The 13,403-nt window shown below is 40.6% G+C and overlaps 2 protein-coding genes across 15 annotated transcripts in view; one reads left to right on the plus strand and one right to left on the minus strand.

The window, feature by feature from the left end:
• The window catches only part of MATCAP2 (microtubule associated tyrosine carboxypeptidase 2), a 65,828-nt gene extending 64,910 nt beyond the window's left edge, over positions 1-918 (minus strand). Inside the window, exon 1 of the mRNA XM_055347622.2 lies at positions 785-918. Within this exon, the coding sequence (XP_055203597.1) occupies positions 785-892 (108 nt within the window). The 5' untranslated portion in view covers positions 893-918. The remainder of the gene's footprint in view (positions 1-784) is intronic.
• ANLN (anillin, actin binding protein) overlaps positions 580-13,403 on the plus strand; it is a 63,577-nt gene continuing 50,753 nt past the window's right edge. For 13 of the 14 annotated variants that reach the window (XM_055347609.2, XM_055347611.2, XM_055347612.2 and 10 more), the window contains exons 1-3: positions 716-862; positions 7,047-7,200; positions 9,796-10,110. In XM_055347609.2, the coding sequence (XP_055203584.1) occupies positions 845-862; positions 7,047-7,200; positions 9,796-10,110 (487 nt within the window). In that variant the 5' untranslated portion in view covers positions 716-844. Of the gene's footprint in view, positions 863-7,046; positions 7,201-9,795; positions 10,111-13,403 lie in introns of all 14 variants that reach the window. The other variant, XM_031012810.3, reaches the window with a different exon arrangement.

Here is a 13,403-nt window from a genome sequence, read left to right on the forward strand (position 1 = left end):
CCCGAGTAGCTGGGATTAGAGGCACGCGCCACCATGCCTATCTAATTTTTTTGTATTTTTAGTAGAGACGGGGTTTCACCATGTTGGCAAGGCTGGTCTTGAACTCCTGACCTCGTGATCTGCCCGCCTCGGCCTCCCACAGTGCTGGGATTATGTCCGGCCAACACAAGGGCTCTTAATCCTTTTTTTTTCTTTTTTGAGGCAGGGTCTCACTCTGCCGCCCAGGCTGGAGTGCAGTAGTGAGATCGCAGCTCACTGCAGCCATGACCTCCTGGGCTCAAGCGATCCTCCAGCCTCAGCCTCCCCAAATGCTGGGATTATAAGCCTGCGCCACTACTCCCGGCCTTAATACTTTATTTAGGAATGAAGGAAGGCGGGAACACCCAAACGCGGTTGGTGTGAAGCAATCGCCTTAAAGCTGAGGGGAATGTGTGGTTGTTGGGGGTGGAGCCAGGAACCCGACGCCGTTGGAGAGCAGGAAGCTCCCCGCTGCCCGCCTCCACCCCGCGGCGAGGGCTGGGAGGGGGCCGGGAAGGAGGCGGGGCCGCCCCTGGGAACCACCCGGCCCGGCGCGGCCACGTGACCGAGCGCAGGGGCGGGGAGAGGGCGCCCCGGCTCCGCCCAGCGCGCATGCTCGCGGCTCGGCGCTGAAATTCAAATTTGAACGGCTGCAGAGGCCGAGTCCGACACTGGAAGCCGAGAGGAGAGGACAGCTGGTTGTGGGAGAGTTCCCCCGCCTCAGACTCCTGGTTTTTTCCAGGAGACACACTGAGCTGAGACTCACTTTTCTCTTCCTGAATTTGAACCACCGTTTCCATCGTCTCGTAGTCCGACGCCTGGGGCGATGGATCCGTTTACGGAGGTGAGTGAGTTTGCGGGTGCAGCCAGCCATGACCCACCGCTCTCGGCCCCCACCCACCTTCCTCTGTCAACCTCTGGGCGAACCCCCACCGGGCGGAGGGCGCGTGTGTGCGCGCGTGCGCAGTGTGTGCGGGCGGGGGTCGGGCTGGCTGAGGATGCCGGTTCCTCTGAGATTTTGTTGTTTCGGTCCTACAGATAAAACTCAGGGAGGAAGGCTTTGAGTCTGTCCTAAAAGGCTGTTGCGAGAGGTCTTTCAGCCCCGGTTTTTACCATGTCCCTCTGCAGTCCTGGCGCAGCAAGAGTGAGGCGCAGGCCTGCGGAACGGGTCCTGCTGGAAGCAGCTGGAATGCCCTGCAGGGCGGAGTCCGGGGCCGGTGACTCAGAGCGGCTGCCGCCGGGAAAGGCAGTAGGATGTGTGATTTGCGGAGTTCACGCAGCCCGCAGGGGAGATGCTAATGAAATGACAGCAAAACGTTAAAATAAGCAGGTGCTAGAAATCACTGCATTCTTTCATAAAAAGCCAGTAGTTCCTTGAGATCCCATTGTTCAGCTAACTAACGAAGAAGTTCATACCCGGGACTGACCATTTTAATTGAAACAATGCAAGTGTACCGAGCAAAACTATCAGCTCACGATTTTAGAGGAAAGAAATAAACTTTTCGGTGTTTCTGGGGCATATAATTACAGTACTTATTTCATCTTTTGTTCCTTTGAGATTGCATATGGGTTACATGGTTATTGTGTCGATTTCTCTAGTTTTAGCTTTTGTGGAGAATGTGCGTTGTCACATTCAGGGTTGCCAGTTGTCCACCCTCTTTTATTCCAGGACAGTTCCTCTTTCTTTAGGCTGTTGTGCAAATTTCAAACTGTTAGTTTTTGAGTGTTGCAAAGTGGACCTAAAACTGTTTACACTGATTCAAAAACTTAAATGCTGTGAAGAGTGGTAATTCTTTCGGGGAGATGTAATTATAATTCTATAAGTTATGTATAAGATATTAATTACAGGTTTCAGCAATTAGAGTTTACTTATATTCAAGCATGACATAATCTATTTTTCTGTTTCAAATTCTTAATCATCTTGGGACAAATACATCAATTTTTTTCACCTTCCTTAAAGGTTCTAATAGAAAAATCTAGAGCCTATTTTTGTATTAGCCTTAAAATAGGGCTGGTCATGCACCAAATATCTTTCACTTACACTGAGGTCGAAAAGGGTGTATTTATTTTAGCTAAACTAGAATAGGATTCCTTAAAACATTAGCCCTATGTGTCTCCCTAAGTAACAGACAGGAACAAAGCATTTTTAAGTTGGCTGAAAATTGCACTTCATTTTACTTAAAAATGTCATTCTGAAGGTAGTACAAATCTCAATTGAAAGAAACTTTACCTGTTTAGATCGTTTTAGGATGTGCTCAGAAATATGTATGGTTTATATTATGAGAAGTTAGATCACTTGCAGTTGGAAAAACAGCTTAGACGTCTTTTCCTTAATAGGTAATGAATGAACTACTTGAATTGATTCCAACTCTTGGGTGCTTAATTATAGCATTCATAACATTTGCACAGTGAAATGAGCTACTGGTACAGTTGTCTATCAACTGAAAGTCAGTATAAAATGACTCTCTCAACCAGGGTTTCCTCTCAGAACCATGGTACACAGGAAAATTGAGAGACTATTTTCTCAGTTCTCCCGAGGATAATTCAATGCCACCCTACAAACACAGGAAATAAGTCTATCATATTAACGCCAGGGTATTAGGGCTGAATTATTTTGGTAACTCCAGTTGAGAAAGGTTACAATCATGGTAAACTCTCTTTTCCTCAAACAAGACTGTTCTGCATCGGTCTTCCTCCCTGTGGTCGCTCATACTGTTCTGGCACTCTTTTTTTTTTTTTTTAAGACAGAGTCTCGCAGTGTTGCCCAGGTGACAAAACCATAAACTCACTACTCATAACGTCAAGAGTTTGAAGCTCTACTCACACGTGATAGTCATCCCAGTACAAGAATACTACAAAGAAACCCAGAGTGAAGTGTACCAATCCAGAACTTTCTTTATAAAAACCTTAAAAGAGAAAAAGCTATAATTAAAATACTTCACAGAAGCATATTTTATTGTAGACGCTTTAGATCCTTTTATGTCTGCAGGCCGCATATAAATAAGTAAGCAAATAAACATGCCACTACCATTTTTAGTGGAATTTCTCTTATTTTCCAGAATTAAATGAAGGTCCCTGGGGAAGAGCTGCTAGAGCATATTGAAAATAATAAGTTAATTTATATTGAGTCTACTGTGTTAAAGAAGGCAAGGAAATTAGTAAAATCTCCTAGAAAAATTTGTCAGAGATGACTTTGGGGTGTATGTGGCAAAAGTTGTTCAGGGACTATAAGCTTCAGTTATCTGAGATTCATACATGTGGTCTATCTTACTTCTTGAATATGTTATTGCAGTGGGTTTTTTTTTTTAATGCCTACACTGTTTGAGAAAGGTGTGATATTTCAAGGAATATACCTTGTATTTAAAAGAGTTTTAAAATTCCTGATATACTATTACAAGGAACGGCTACTTACGTTTATTGAGCTATTGAGTTTATATATTTCAGATATATAATTTCTTTTACATTAATAACCTTTGGTGTTTATAGCTTTACTTCACAGATTAGGGAAGTTTTTTTGTGTATCTATTTAATTTTTTTTTAATCTGGGAATTTTTGAATCTATTGTAAGCAATAGAACGTTCATATATGTTTGAATGACAAAATCACATTCTTTTGTTGTGACCTACTGCTCATGGTAACTGAAGCTGTACTGACTCACAAATGTTCTAACTGACCAGAATGTGGGCATGTCCATGAATGAATATAATTAGGCTAGTGTTGTATCTGGGAAGTGAGAGATATAGCAATTGAAAAATTACAAATTTATTAATTTAGAAAGGAGACATTATTTCTTTTTTCTTTTTTCTTTTTTTTTTTGAGACAGAGTCTCGTTCTTGCCCAGACTGGAGTGCAATGGTGCGATCTTGGCTCAGTGTAACTTCTGCCTCCCAGGTTCAAGTGATTCACCTGCCTCAGCCTCCCAAGTAGCTGGGACTACAGGCATGCACCACCATAACTGGCTAATTTTTGTATTTTTAGTAGAGACAGGGTTTCACCGTGTTTGCCAAGCTGGTCTCAAATTCCTCAAGTGATCCGCCTGCCTTGGCCTCCCAAAGTGCTGGAATTACAAGCATGAGCCACTGTGCCCAGCAGAGACTTTCTTATAAAGGCTTACAGCCTACAGTGTGGCCATCCTGACAGGCTGGGAAACATATTTAATAGCTTTGGGCAGAGACTGGAAACAGGCACTTCAAGAGAGGAGAAGCTGGAAGAGGGATTTATGCCTAAAGGGTTAGCTAGGTATACATATTCAACAGGTTATAGGCAGAGCTATGAGTATTTACAAAGGGGTCCTGATGGGTGGGTGCTGAACAAACGTGCAGTTACATGCATCCCACGTTCACTTTGGGATGAAGACTTAACGTGTAAATACATTACAGTTGGGCCCTATATGTCAAAAGGTGAGGTGGGGACATGAAGGCATTCAAGTGAGCAGCCTCTGTAAACTGGCCAGAATCAGTTCATGGTTGGTGGTCTTCTTACTGAGAGAGAGTTATTGAAATCAATCTCTTGTCCAATTAAAGCTGTAGCTGTAGCTTGTGGAGCAGGAGGGTTAGTCAGTGTCTGACGGAGGATGAGCTGCAATTGTTTTAATATTTATTGCTTATCTCAAGGTCAGTGCTTGTTCAGCTACTAGAGTAAAAGGAAAACTTTGGCAGTTAGAAGATAGTTTATTTTTTAAGTGTAGGGAGTTTGTGACTTAACCCTTGCCTGGCATGGCCTTAGGTCCTAGTTATTTGTTTACAGACAGGGTCTCACTCTGTTACGCAGGCTGGAGTGCAGTAGCGATCACAGCTCACTGCAGCCTTGAACTCCTGGGCTCAAGTAATCCTTTTGCTTCAGCCACCCCACCCCCCAGGTAGCTGGGACTACAGATGTGCCCCACCATGCCTGGCTAACTTTTGTATGTTTTGCAGAGACAGGATCTTGCTTTGTTGCCTAGGCTTGATCCTGTTTATAATTTGATATCTTATTGCTACAAAGAGTCTTCTGTCAGTCTTATGATCTCTATTTAACATTAATGCTCATAAGTTATTGTGTCTAAACAGCAAAAGGAGGGGCATAACAAGGTGCATGCGGCCTCCTGTCCCATCATGGCTGAGAACTCAGTTTTTAAGGTTTCTCTGGGGTCCCCTTCATCAAGAGGGGATCTGTTCAGTTGGTTGGGAGGATTAGTATTTTATTTTTAGTTCTCATATTGTATCATGGGGGGAAATTATCGGACACATATGGATTTGTGAAACAATATGCTTATTCTTGAATTTGTTGAAGGACTTTTATTTAGCGGGTGAAGGTCTTGTATTTTGGAAGCCATTTGGTTCATAAATTATTTTTTCAGTGATTAGAGCATTTCAATTTAGTGTCACTTTTTTCAATGAACTTTAAATTAGAAATCATTCTTAAGAAGAGTAGAGAGTGTGCCTTCTTTCAAATTTAGCTCATATTTCTTTTACATACTCAGATTTTTAAAAAATTGTTACTGTATTTTAAGGAATTAAAAAGAGTCAAATGGAATTTAATTTTTCAGCCTGCACTAACTACTGTATCTGAGTATGCAAGGCAGTAATAATAATCTGCATACCTCCTTTAGTTGTGTGCATTTGAAAGAAAATGAATTGTTTTACAGGGTCTTGTGTTTGAGTTTTACTAAAATTGACTTAAAATAGGAACATCAGTTGATTCAGAGTAGAAAGGAGTATTCATGACTTTATGGAATGGCTAAGATTTCAATTTAAAACCATTTTATTATATGTTAATATTTAGTTAAATAAAACATAAGATTATTTTGTTTTTCTTTCCTCTTAGGAAGTGTTTTATGTTTTCAAAGGACTAATATGTTATTTATCTCTTGCTGCTTACCACCACCCCAGATTTTAGTGGCTCTATTAGTTTTGCTGCTGTAACAAGTTATCACAAATTTAGTGGCTTAAAATAACATATTCATTATTTTACAGTTCTTTAGAGACAGGGTCTCACTCTGAAATCTGAAATGGATTTTACTGTGTTAAAATCAACATGTCAGTGGAATTGTGTTTCTTCTGGAGGCTGTAGGGGAGAATCTGTTTCCTAACTTTTCTTGTTTCTAAAGGCCATCTGTATTTCTTGGCTTGTCCCGTTCCCCCATCTTCAAAGCCAAAAATCACATTACTCTGACCTCTGCTTCCATGGTCATATTTTCCCTGACTCTGATCTTCCTGCCTCTGTGTTTTCCATCATAAGGACCTTTGTGATTATGTTGGGCCTGACCAGATAATTCAGGATTATCTCCATCTAAAGATTCTTAATCACATCAGTAAAGTCTCTTTTGCCCTGTAAGGCAACATATTCAGAGGTTTAGGGTATTAGGACAAAAAATCTTTGAGGGACCATTATTTTGCCTACCATAGTGGCTTAAAACAATACTCTTATTTCTCATGATTCAGTGGGTCAACAATTTGTATTGTGCTCAGCCGGGCTGTTCTTCTGCTTGTCTCTGCAGTGGTCATGCAGGAATCTTCAGTGATCTGGCAGATTATCTGGAGCTGGATGGTCTAAGATGGCCTTATTCACATGTTTGGTAGTTGATACTGACCATCACCTGGGCCATGTGTCTCTAGTAGACTTAACCTGGGCATGTTCACTTAGTGGCAGAGAGAGAGAGAGACCCCAAACTGTAAAATCTCTTGATGCCTAAAAGTCTCACAATATCACTTGTACCATATTTTATTGGTCAAAGCAGATCACAAGGCCAGCCCAGATTCAAGGGTGAAGAAATAGATTCTGTCTTTTGATGAAAGCAGAAAAAATTTGTGGCCATTAAAAATCTTATATAACTAACTTTACATATTTTATTCCCCCTGTAATATTCCTGTAATAATTATGACATTGGGGTACTCATTTAGTGAATCTTGACGTAATTGCTTAGGATTTCACTTTTGAAATGTGTTTAACTGTCATCCTGTATGGCAATTGGTGATTTTAGAAGATACTGCAATTTATGAACCTTTGATTAAACTAGTGTTTTAACACTGATATATTTATTTATGTAGAAACTGCTGGAGCGAACCCGTGCCAGGCGAGAGAATCTTCAGAGAAAAATGGCTGAGAGGCCCACAGCAGCTCCAAGGTCTATGACTCATGCTAAGCGAGCTAGACAGCCACTTTCAGAAGCAAGTAACCAGCAGCCCCTCTCTGGTGGTGAAGGTAAAAGACTTTGTGGGGAAAAATAACATTTACTTTTTTTTTCTTTTGAAGGAGACAAGCCCCAAACATTTCATTAGCATATAGAAGAACCAAGCTCTTTGGGAGACAAATGTAACAGCCTCTGGGGGAAATAACAGCCTTCTATTCTATTTCAGAGTTATTATATTAGGCCTAGAACCTATAGGGTTGGAACAGTTTCTTCTAAAAAATATTTTAAATTAATTGATTGAACTTTATTTTCTTCATTCTGAAGTTATCCTTAAAACCTCAAGGGAAGAAAAATAAAGGAGTAGGGTAACATTTATACTTACAGTAGTGTGTAGTTTTTTACCCCAGAGGTGGCAGAACAGTTGGCCACTGAGTTTGGGTGGTGTCTCCGGTACCAGCAAGGCAATGGAAAGCACACTGCCCATGCTTGACATTTAATGAACCCTTTTCACCCTCTATTTGCTGAACCAACTCTCTAAAGTTTAGGTTGTTAATCTCCAGAAGTGGTGGAATTAAACACAAGCACACACACACATACACACAAACAAAAACTCACCTGTAGTCTTACTCTTTCCTCAATCCTAGGATTGATTCCCAGCCAGCATCAGACAGCCTACTTAGTCTTTTCCTGGAGTGTAGAATAGTCTGGAGATAATAATCTTCCTTAGTACGACTGTAAAATACTGTAATACAACTGTAAAATAAAATATAGAAAAAAATTACAGAGGGCAAAACCAAAGTTTTTTTTTAAAAAAAAAAAAGCAGAGAAGTGTACATGGGGCTAGCTCAGTTATTTTGGAAGCTAACCATAGAACAAGAATTAGTTTTCATACGTTTATCCATTTTGAAGGGAGAGTGAAGGAAATACATTACATATTATATGGTATTCAGCCAGGAAAATAGGGGCCTGACCCTAGTCCAGGATCTTCATTTTCACTGTGAGATGGGTTTGTACTATTGAGTGCTATGTATTTGAAACCAGTGTTATCTAAACTTCTTTAGGTAGAAGTTCAAAACTACATTTCGATGTTTAGGTAGAAGTTTACATTTACTGTTTTAGATAATTGTAAACTAGAAGAATTCTGTATTTCCAGATGGTATTGCATGTTAAAGCAGGAACACTTTTAAAAATTATTAGATGTGTTCATAGAAAATAGATCCATAAGTGAGTTATAAAACATTAGAAAGTTTCAAAAATAAAAAAAGGAAAAGAAAAGAAAAAAGAGCCAGGTGTGGTGGCTCACGCCTGTAATCCCAACACTTTGAGAGACTGAGGTGGGCAGATTGCTTGAGCTCAGGAGTTGGAGACCAGCCTGGGCAACATAGCAAAACCCTGTCTCTACAAAAAATACAAAAATTAGCTGGGCATGGTGGCACATCCATAGTCCAGCTACACAGGAGGCTGAGGTGGGAGGATCACTTGAGCCCAGGAGGTTGAGGCTACAGTGAGCTGAGATTGCACCACTGCACTCCATCCTGGGTGACAGAGTGAGGCCCTATCTCAAAAAAAGAAAAAAAGAGACATAAAAGTGGAGTGGGGAAAAAATAGATTAGAAAGTTTCGTGATGTATATTTACTTAGGTTGCTGTCAATGAAGGCAATCATGATTTATCCCTGATACTATTTTGGTCACTGCCAGAACATTTGTTTAGGCAATTGATAAAACTGACCTCATATGAAATGTACCTTCTTTTAAAATATTAATTTTCCAGGAGATATATTGAAACTCAGTCATAGTTAGAAATAATATGCCTTATGGTTCCGATAGATTTTTTTTTTTTAATTTTAGGGCTTTTTCAGTTATTTTATAGGTGTTCATAGAAGCTTGAAATATGAAATGTTAAATATTTGTACTGGTGAATTTGTTTGGTATTGACCAGATAATTCAGTCACTTTTTCTGTCTCCTGTCGTAATCCTAAACCTCAAGCCAATTGCCCTTCTAACCATGCTTATTAGTTATTTTCCATGAAAGAATGTTTCAAAAACAGAAAACCTGGTTTCTACACTTGGCTCAGCTGTGTGACTTTAGGCGGGTAACTGAATTTCTCTAGGCTTGATTTTTCTTATCTGAAGATGAGGTGATTAGGCTGCATAATCTTTAAAATCTGTTAGAATTTTGAAAATATTATTTAAATATCTTTTATTTATTTTTATTTTTCCATAAGTTATTGGGGTAGAGGTGGTATTTGGTTACATGAGTAAGTTCTTCAGTGGTGATTTGTGAGATTTTCGTGCACACATCACCCGAGCAGTATACACTGCACCATATTTGTAGTCTTTTATCCCTCGCCCCCCTTCCACTCTTCCCTCCAAGTCCCAGAGTCCATTGCTTCCTTCTTATGCTTTTCCATCCCCACAGCTTAGCTCTAAATATCTTTTCATTAAGGTTTTTATAATATAAATTGTGTCTGCTTGAAAAGATCTTTCACATCAGATTTCTAAGTTGCTGAAAGAGAATGGGGTTTTACATACTTCTGGTTGTAACTAAAATCATTTAAAAGAATAGGGAGGGGTGATGTTTTATTAATTTGTTAAGTATCTACCCTCAAGTTTTTCATGTGAAAAATTACAAATTTGAATGTCTTTTTTCATCTTTTTTAATGTAGAGAAATCTTGTACAAAACCATCGCCATCAAAAAAACGCTGTTCTGACAACACTGAAGTAGAAGTTTCTAACTTGGAAAATAAACAACCAGTTGCATCAACATCTGCAAAATCTTGTTCTCCAAGTCCTGTGTCTCCTCAGGTGCAGCCACAAGCAGCAGATACCATCAGTGATTCTGTTGCTGTCCCGGCATCGCTGCTGGGCATGAGGAGAGGGCTGAACTCAAGATTGGAAGCAACTGCAGCCTCCTCAGTTAAAACACGTATGCAAAAACTTGCAGAGCAACGGCGCCGTTGGGATAATGATGATATGACAGGTATGAATTGTATAGATGGTATGGCCCATACATCTGTTCCAATAAGATTCAGTTTGGTATGTTGAACATTTTATCAGTTAACTCATGAAAAATAAATGCTTTCGTTTTATCTGTATGTTGAGTATCCTTTGCTTGCATATGGTTTGTCTACCAGTAGTATAAGTTGGTTGTGTTTAGACTGAAGTAGATCACGATGAGGTTCTTGGACTAGTTCATAGAAACCTGATCTTATAACTGTATTTATTACCTTAATATCTGCAATGAAAAACACTTGAGAACAAACTATACGTGTTGTTAGCATTGCTGACCCTCAGCTCCATGTTAAAGAAATCCTATTTCATGGATTCAAAAATTAAATAAACTTGAGGGACTAAGGTATGCAATGCTGTGCAGTAGGGGAGAAATAAAATGTCGAAAAACATAAATTGAGCACCTGCAAAGTATATTATTACGCACAGTGCTAGAAACGAATGAAGTGGCTTGATCCTTACCTTTCATGAGCCTATAATCAGAAGGGGAACCTGAGAAGTAAAGCAACAGTTATGCAACAGGGTTATTTATGCTATGATGAATTTCACTTATCGCCTGCCTTGTTACAAAAAAAAAAAAGCTTTGAGATGACTTACAAAAATATCTGTATTTTGAAACCAGAAAAATGAAGTCAAGGTGAAGAGAAAATACGGGAAGGGAAAACAAAGAAGTGAAAAGTAAAGTCATTTTATTAAATGCAGACTGTAAAGTCTTCCTTTTGCTAGTGGCCTATGCGAAGACATGAAACAGTTATCGGTTACATGACTAACAAGCTAAAAGCAGAACCATCTTTGGCACTAAGACTTGCGATTTGGCACTAAGAGCTGAGAGAACTTTCTTTCATGTGTCCTTAAATATGACTTTGTGGGAGCCGATAAACCTATAAGGTTTCTTAAGGTAGGCAGATGTGCTGGCTCCAAGCTCAGTAAAAGCATTTCTTTTTTCTTTTCTTTTTTTGTTTTTTTTTTTTTTTTTGAGACAGAGTCTCACTCTGTTACCCAGTCTGGAGTGCAGCAGCACAGTCTTGGCTCACTGCGACTTCCACCTCTCAGGTTCAAGCAATTCGCGTGCCTCAGCCTCCCAAGTAGCTGGGATGACAGGTGTGTGCCACCATGCCCAGCTAATTTTTTTTGTATCTTTTGGTAGAGATGGAGTTGCACCATGTTGGCCAGGCTGGTCTCGAACTCCTGACCTCAAGTGATCACCCGCCTTGGCCTCCCAAGTGTTAGGATTACAGTAATGAGCCACCACATCCAGCAGTAGAAGCATTTCTAAAGTGAGCTAGCACAGTGCAGGTAGACCCACGGTGCTTGCAGACAGCTCAGTGGCTACTGGGCCTCACCCAAGGAAGCATTCCTTATGTGGTTCTCAGCCTGGCTGATTGTATCAGAATCACATAGACCATAGGATTAGAATTTCAGAAATGTGGTGGAGCTCAAAGGTGTGCTTTTGTCTTATTTTTTTTAAAGCTCTTTAGGTAATTCTGATTCATAGCCAGAATTGAAATCAAGTGATCTGAAGAATGGGGCTGGATGGATGACAGATATTTTAGACTGGATTAAACCAGATGGACTACATATATTTCAGGCAGTCTTCCATACATATCAATTCTTTTAACTGAAATGTTGATAAGAATTAGGCAGCAGAGAGTTTAAGATTATGTTTTCTGGAAGTGATGATAATAATCTCAAGAGCAAACAGTATGTAAAATGCTAGGTATTGCAAATATTTTTTATTCTAACATAAATTTTTTTATTCTAATAGCATTTAATTCTTATAATCTTGAGATATATACCACTTTTATCTTCATTTTATAGAAGAAGGAAACTGGGTTCATAGAGGCTAATAAACCTGTCCATGGTTAGCCAGCTCAAATTCAAATCCCAATGGTTTGACTTCAGAGCTCTTAACTCCTGTGACCTGCCTGATGATTTTTTTGTTTTTGTTTTTTTGAGACAGAGTCTCACTGTGCTGCCCAGGCTGGAGTGCAGTGGCGCGATCTTGGCTCACTGCAACCTCCGCCTCCCAGGTTCAAGCAGTTCTCCTGTCTCAGCCTTCCGAGTGGCTGGGATTACAGGCACATGCCATCACACCCAGCTAATTTTTGTATTTTTAGTAGAGATGAGGTTTCACCATGTTGTCCAAGCTGGTCTTGAACTCCTGACCTCAGGTGATCCGCCTGCCACAGCCTCCCAAAGTGCTGGGATTATAGACGTGAGCCACCTCGGCAGGCCACCTGATGTTTTTTGGCACATAGCATAGTCTATGGTGTCAATTAATACCTATTTATTTTAGCAGTGGTGAGGTAAGAGGTAGGACTTGACTCCAGATGCGGGACTTGGACACTGGACAAGTTAGAGAAATAACAACAACAACAAAGAAATACGAAATTAAAAAAAAATTGAGGACTAGCTAAAACAGGGCCTGGGGGAAGCAGCTTTCCAGTGACATGCCCACCAGTGTGCCATGTCAATTCATCATTGCCATGGCAACACCCAGGAGTTACCACCCCTTTCCATGGCAATGACCCAAAAGTTACTATCCCTTCCCTAGATATTTCTACATAAGCTGCCCCTTAATGTGCATGCAATTAAGAGTAGGTATAAATATGATTGTAAAACTGCCCTGAACTGCTACTCTCTGCCTACGGGGTAGCCCTGCTCTGCACAGGGAATCAACAGAGCTGTAACATTGCCTCTTCAATAAAGCTGTTTTTTTTTGAGGTGGAGTCTTGCTGTGTTTCCCAGACTAGAGTGCAGTGGCACAATCTTGGCCCACTGCAATTTCTGCCTCCCAGGTTCAAGCAATTCTCCTGCCTCAGCCTCCCGAGTAGCAGGGATTACAGGCGCACGCCACCACACCCAGCTAATTTTTTGTATTTTTAGTAGAGACAAGGTTTCACCATGTTGGCCAGGCTGGTCTCAAACTCCTGACCTCAGGTGATCCACCCGCCTCGACCTCCCAAAGTGCTGGGATTACAGGTGTGAGCCACCGTGTCCTGCCTGCACCTAGATTATAATACTAGCCTTCTAACTGGTCTTCCTGCTTCAGACCTCTGCCCTGTCCAGTCCCTCCTCAATTTTCACACCAGCGCGATTTTTCTAAAACACTTGCCTGCTTCTGCTTTAAACTCTCCCAGGACCTCCCCATCACCTCCTGATTAAATTCCAATCTGGACCTGCTCTTTTTCAAACGTATCTCTCTATTTTGACACATTCAGAATGGAAAAAAAATGTAACTCTTGCTTTTCTACTGCTTGCTCT

This window comes from Gorilla gorilla, chromosome 6 (genome assembly GCF_029281585.2).
Source record: "Gorilla gorilla gorilla isolate KB3781 chromosome 6, NHGRI_mGorGor1-v2.1_pri, whole genome shotgun sequence".
Classification (NCBI taxonomy): Eukaryota; Metazoa; Chordata; class Mammalia; order Primates; family Hominidae; genus Gorilla; species Gorilla gorilla.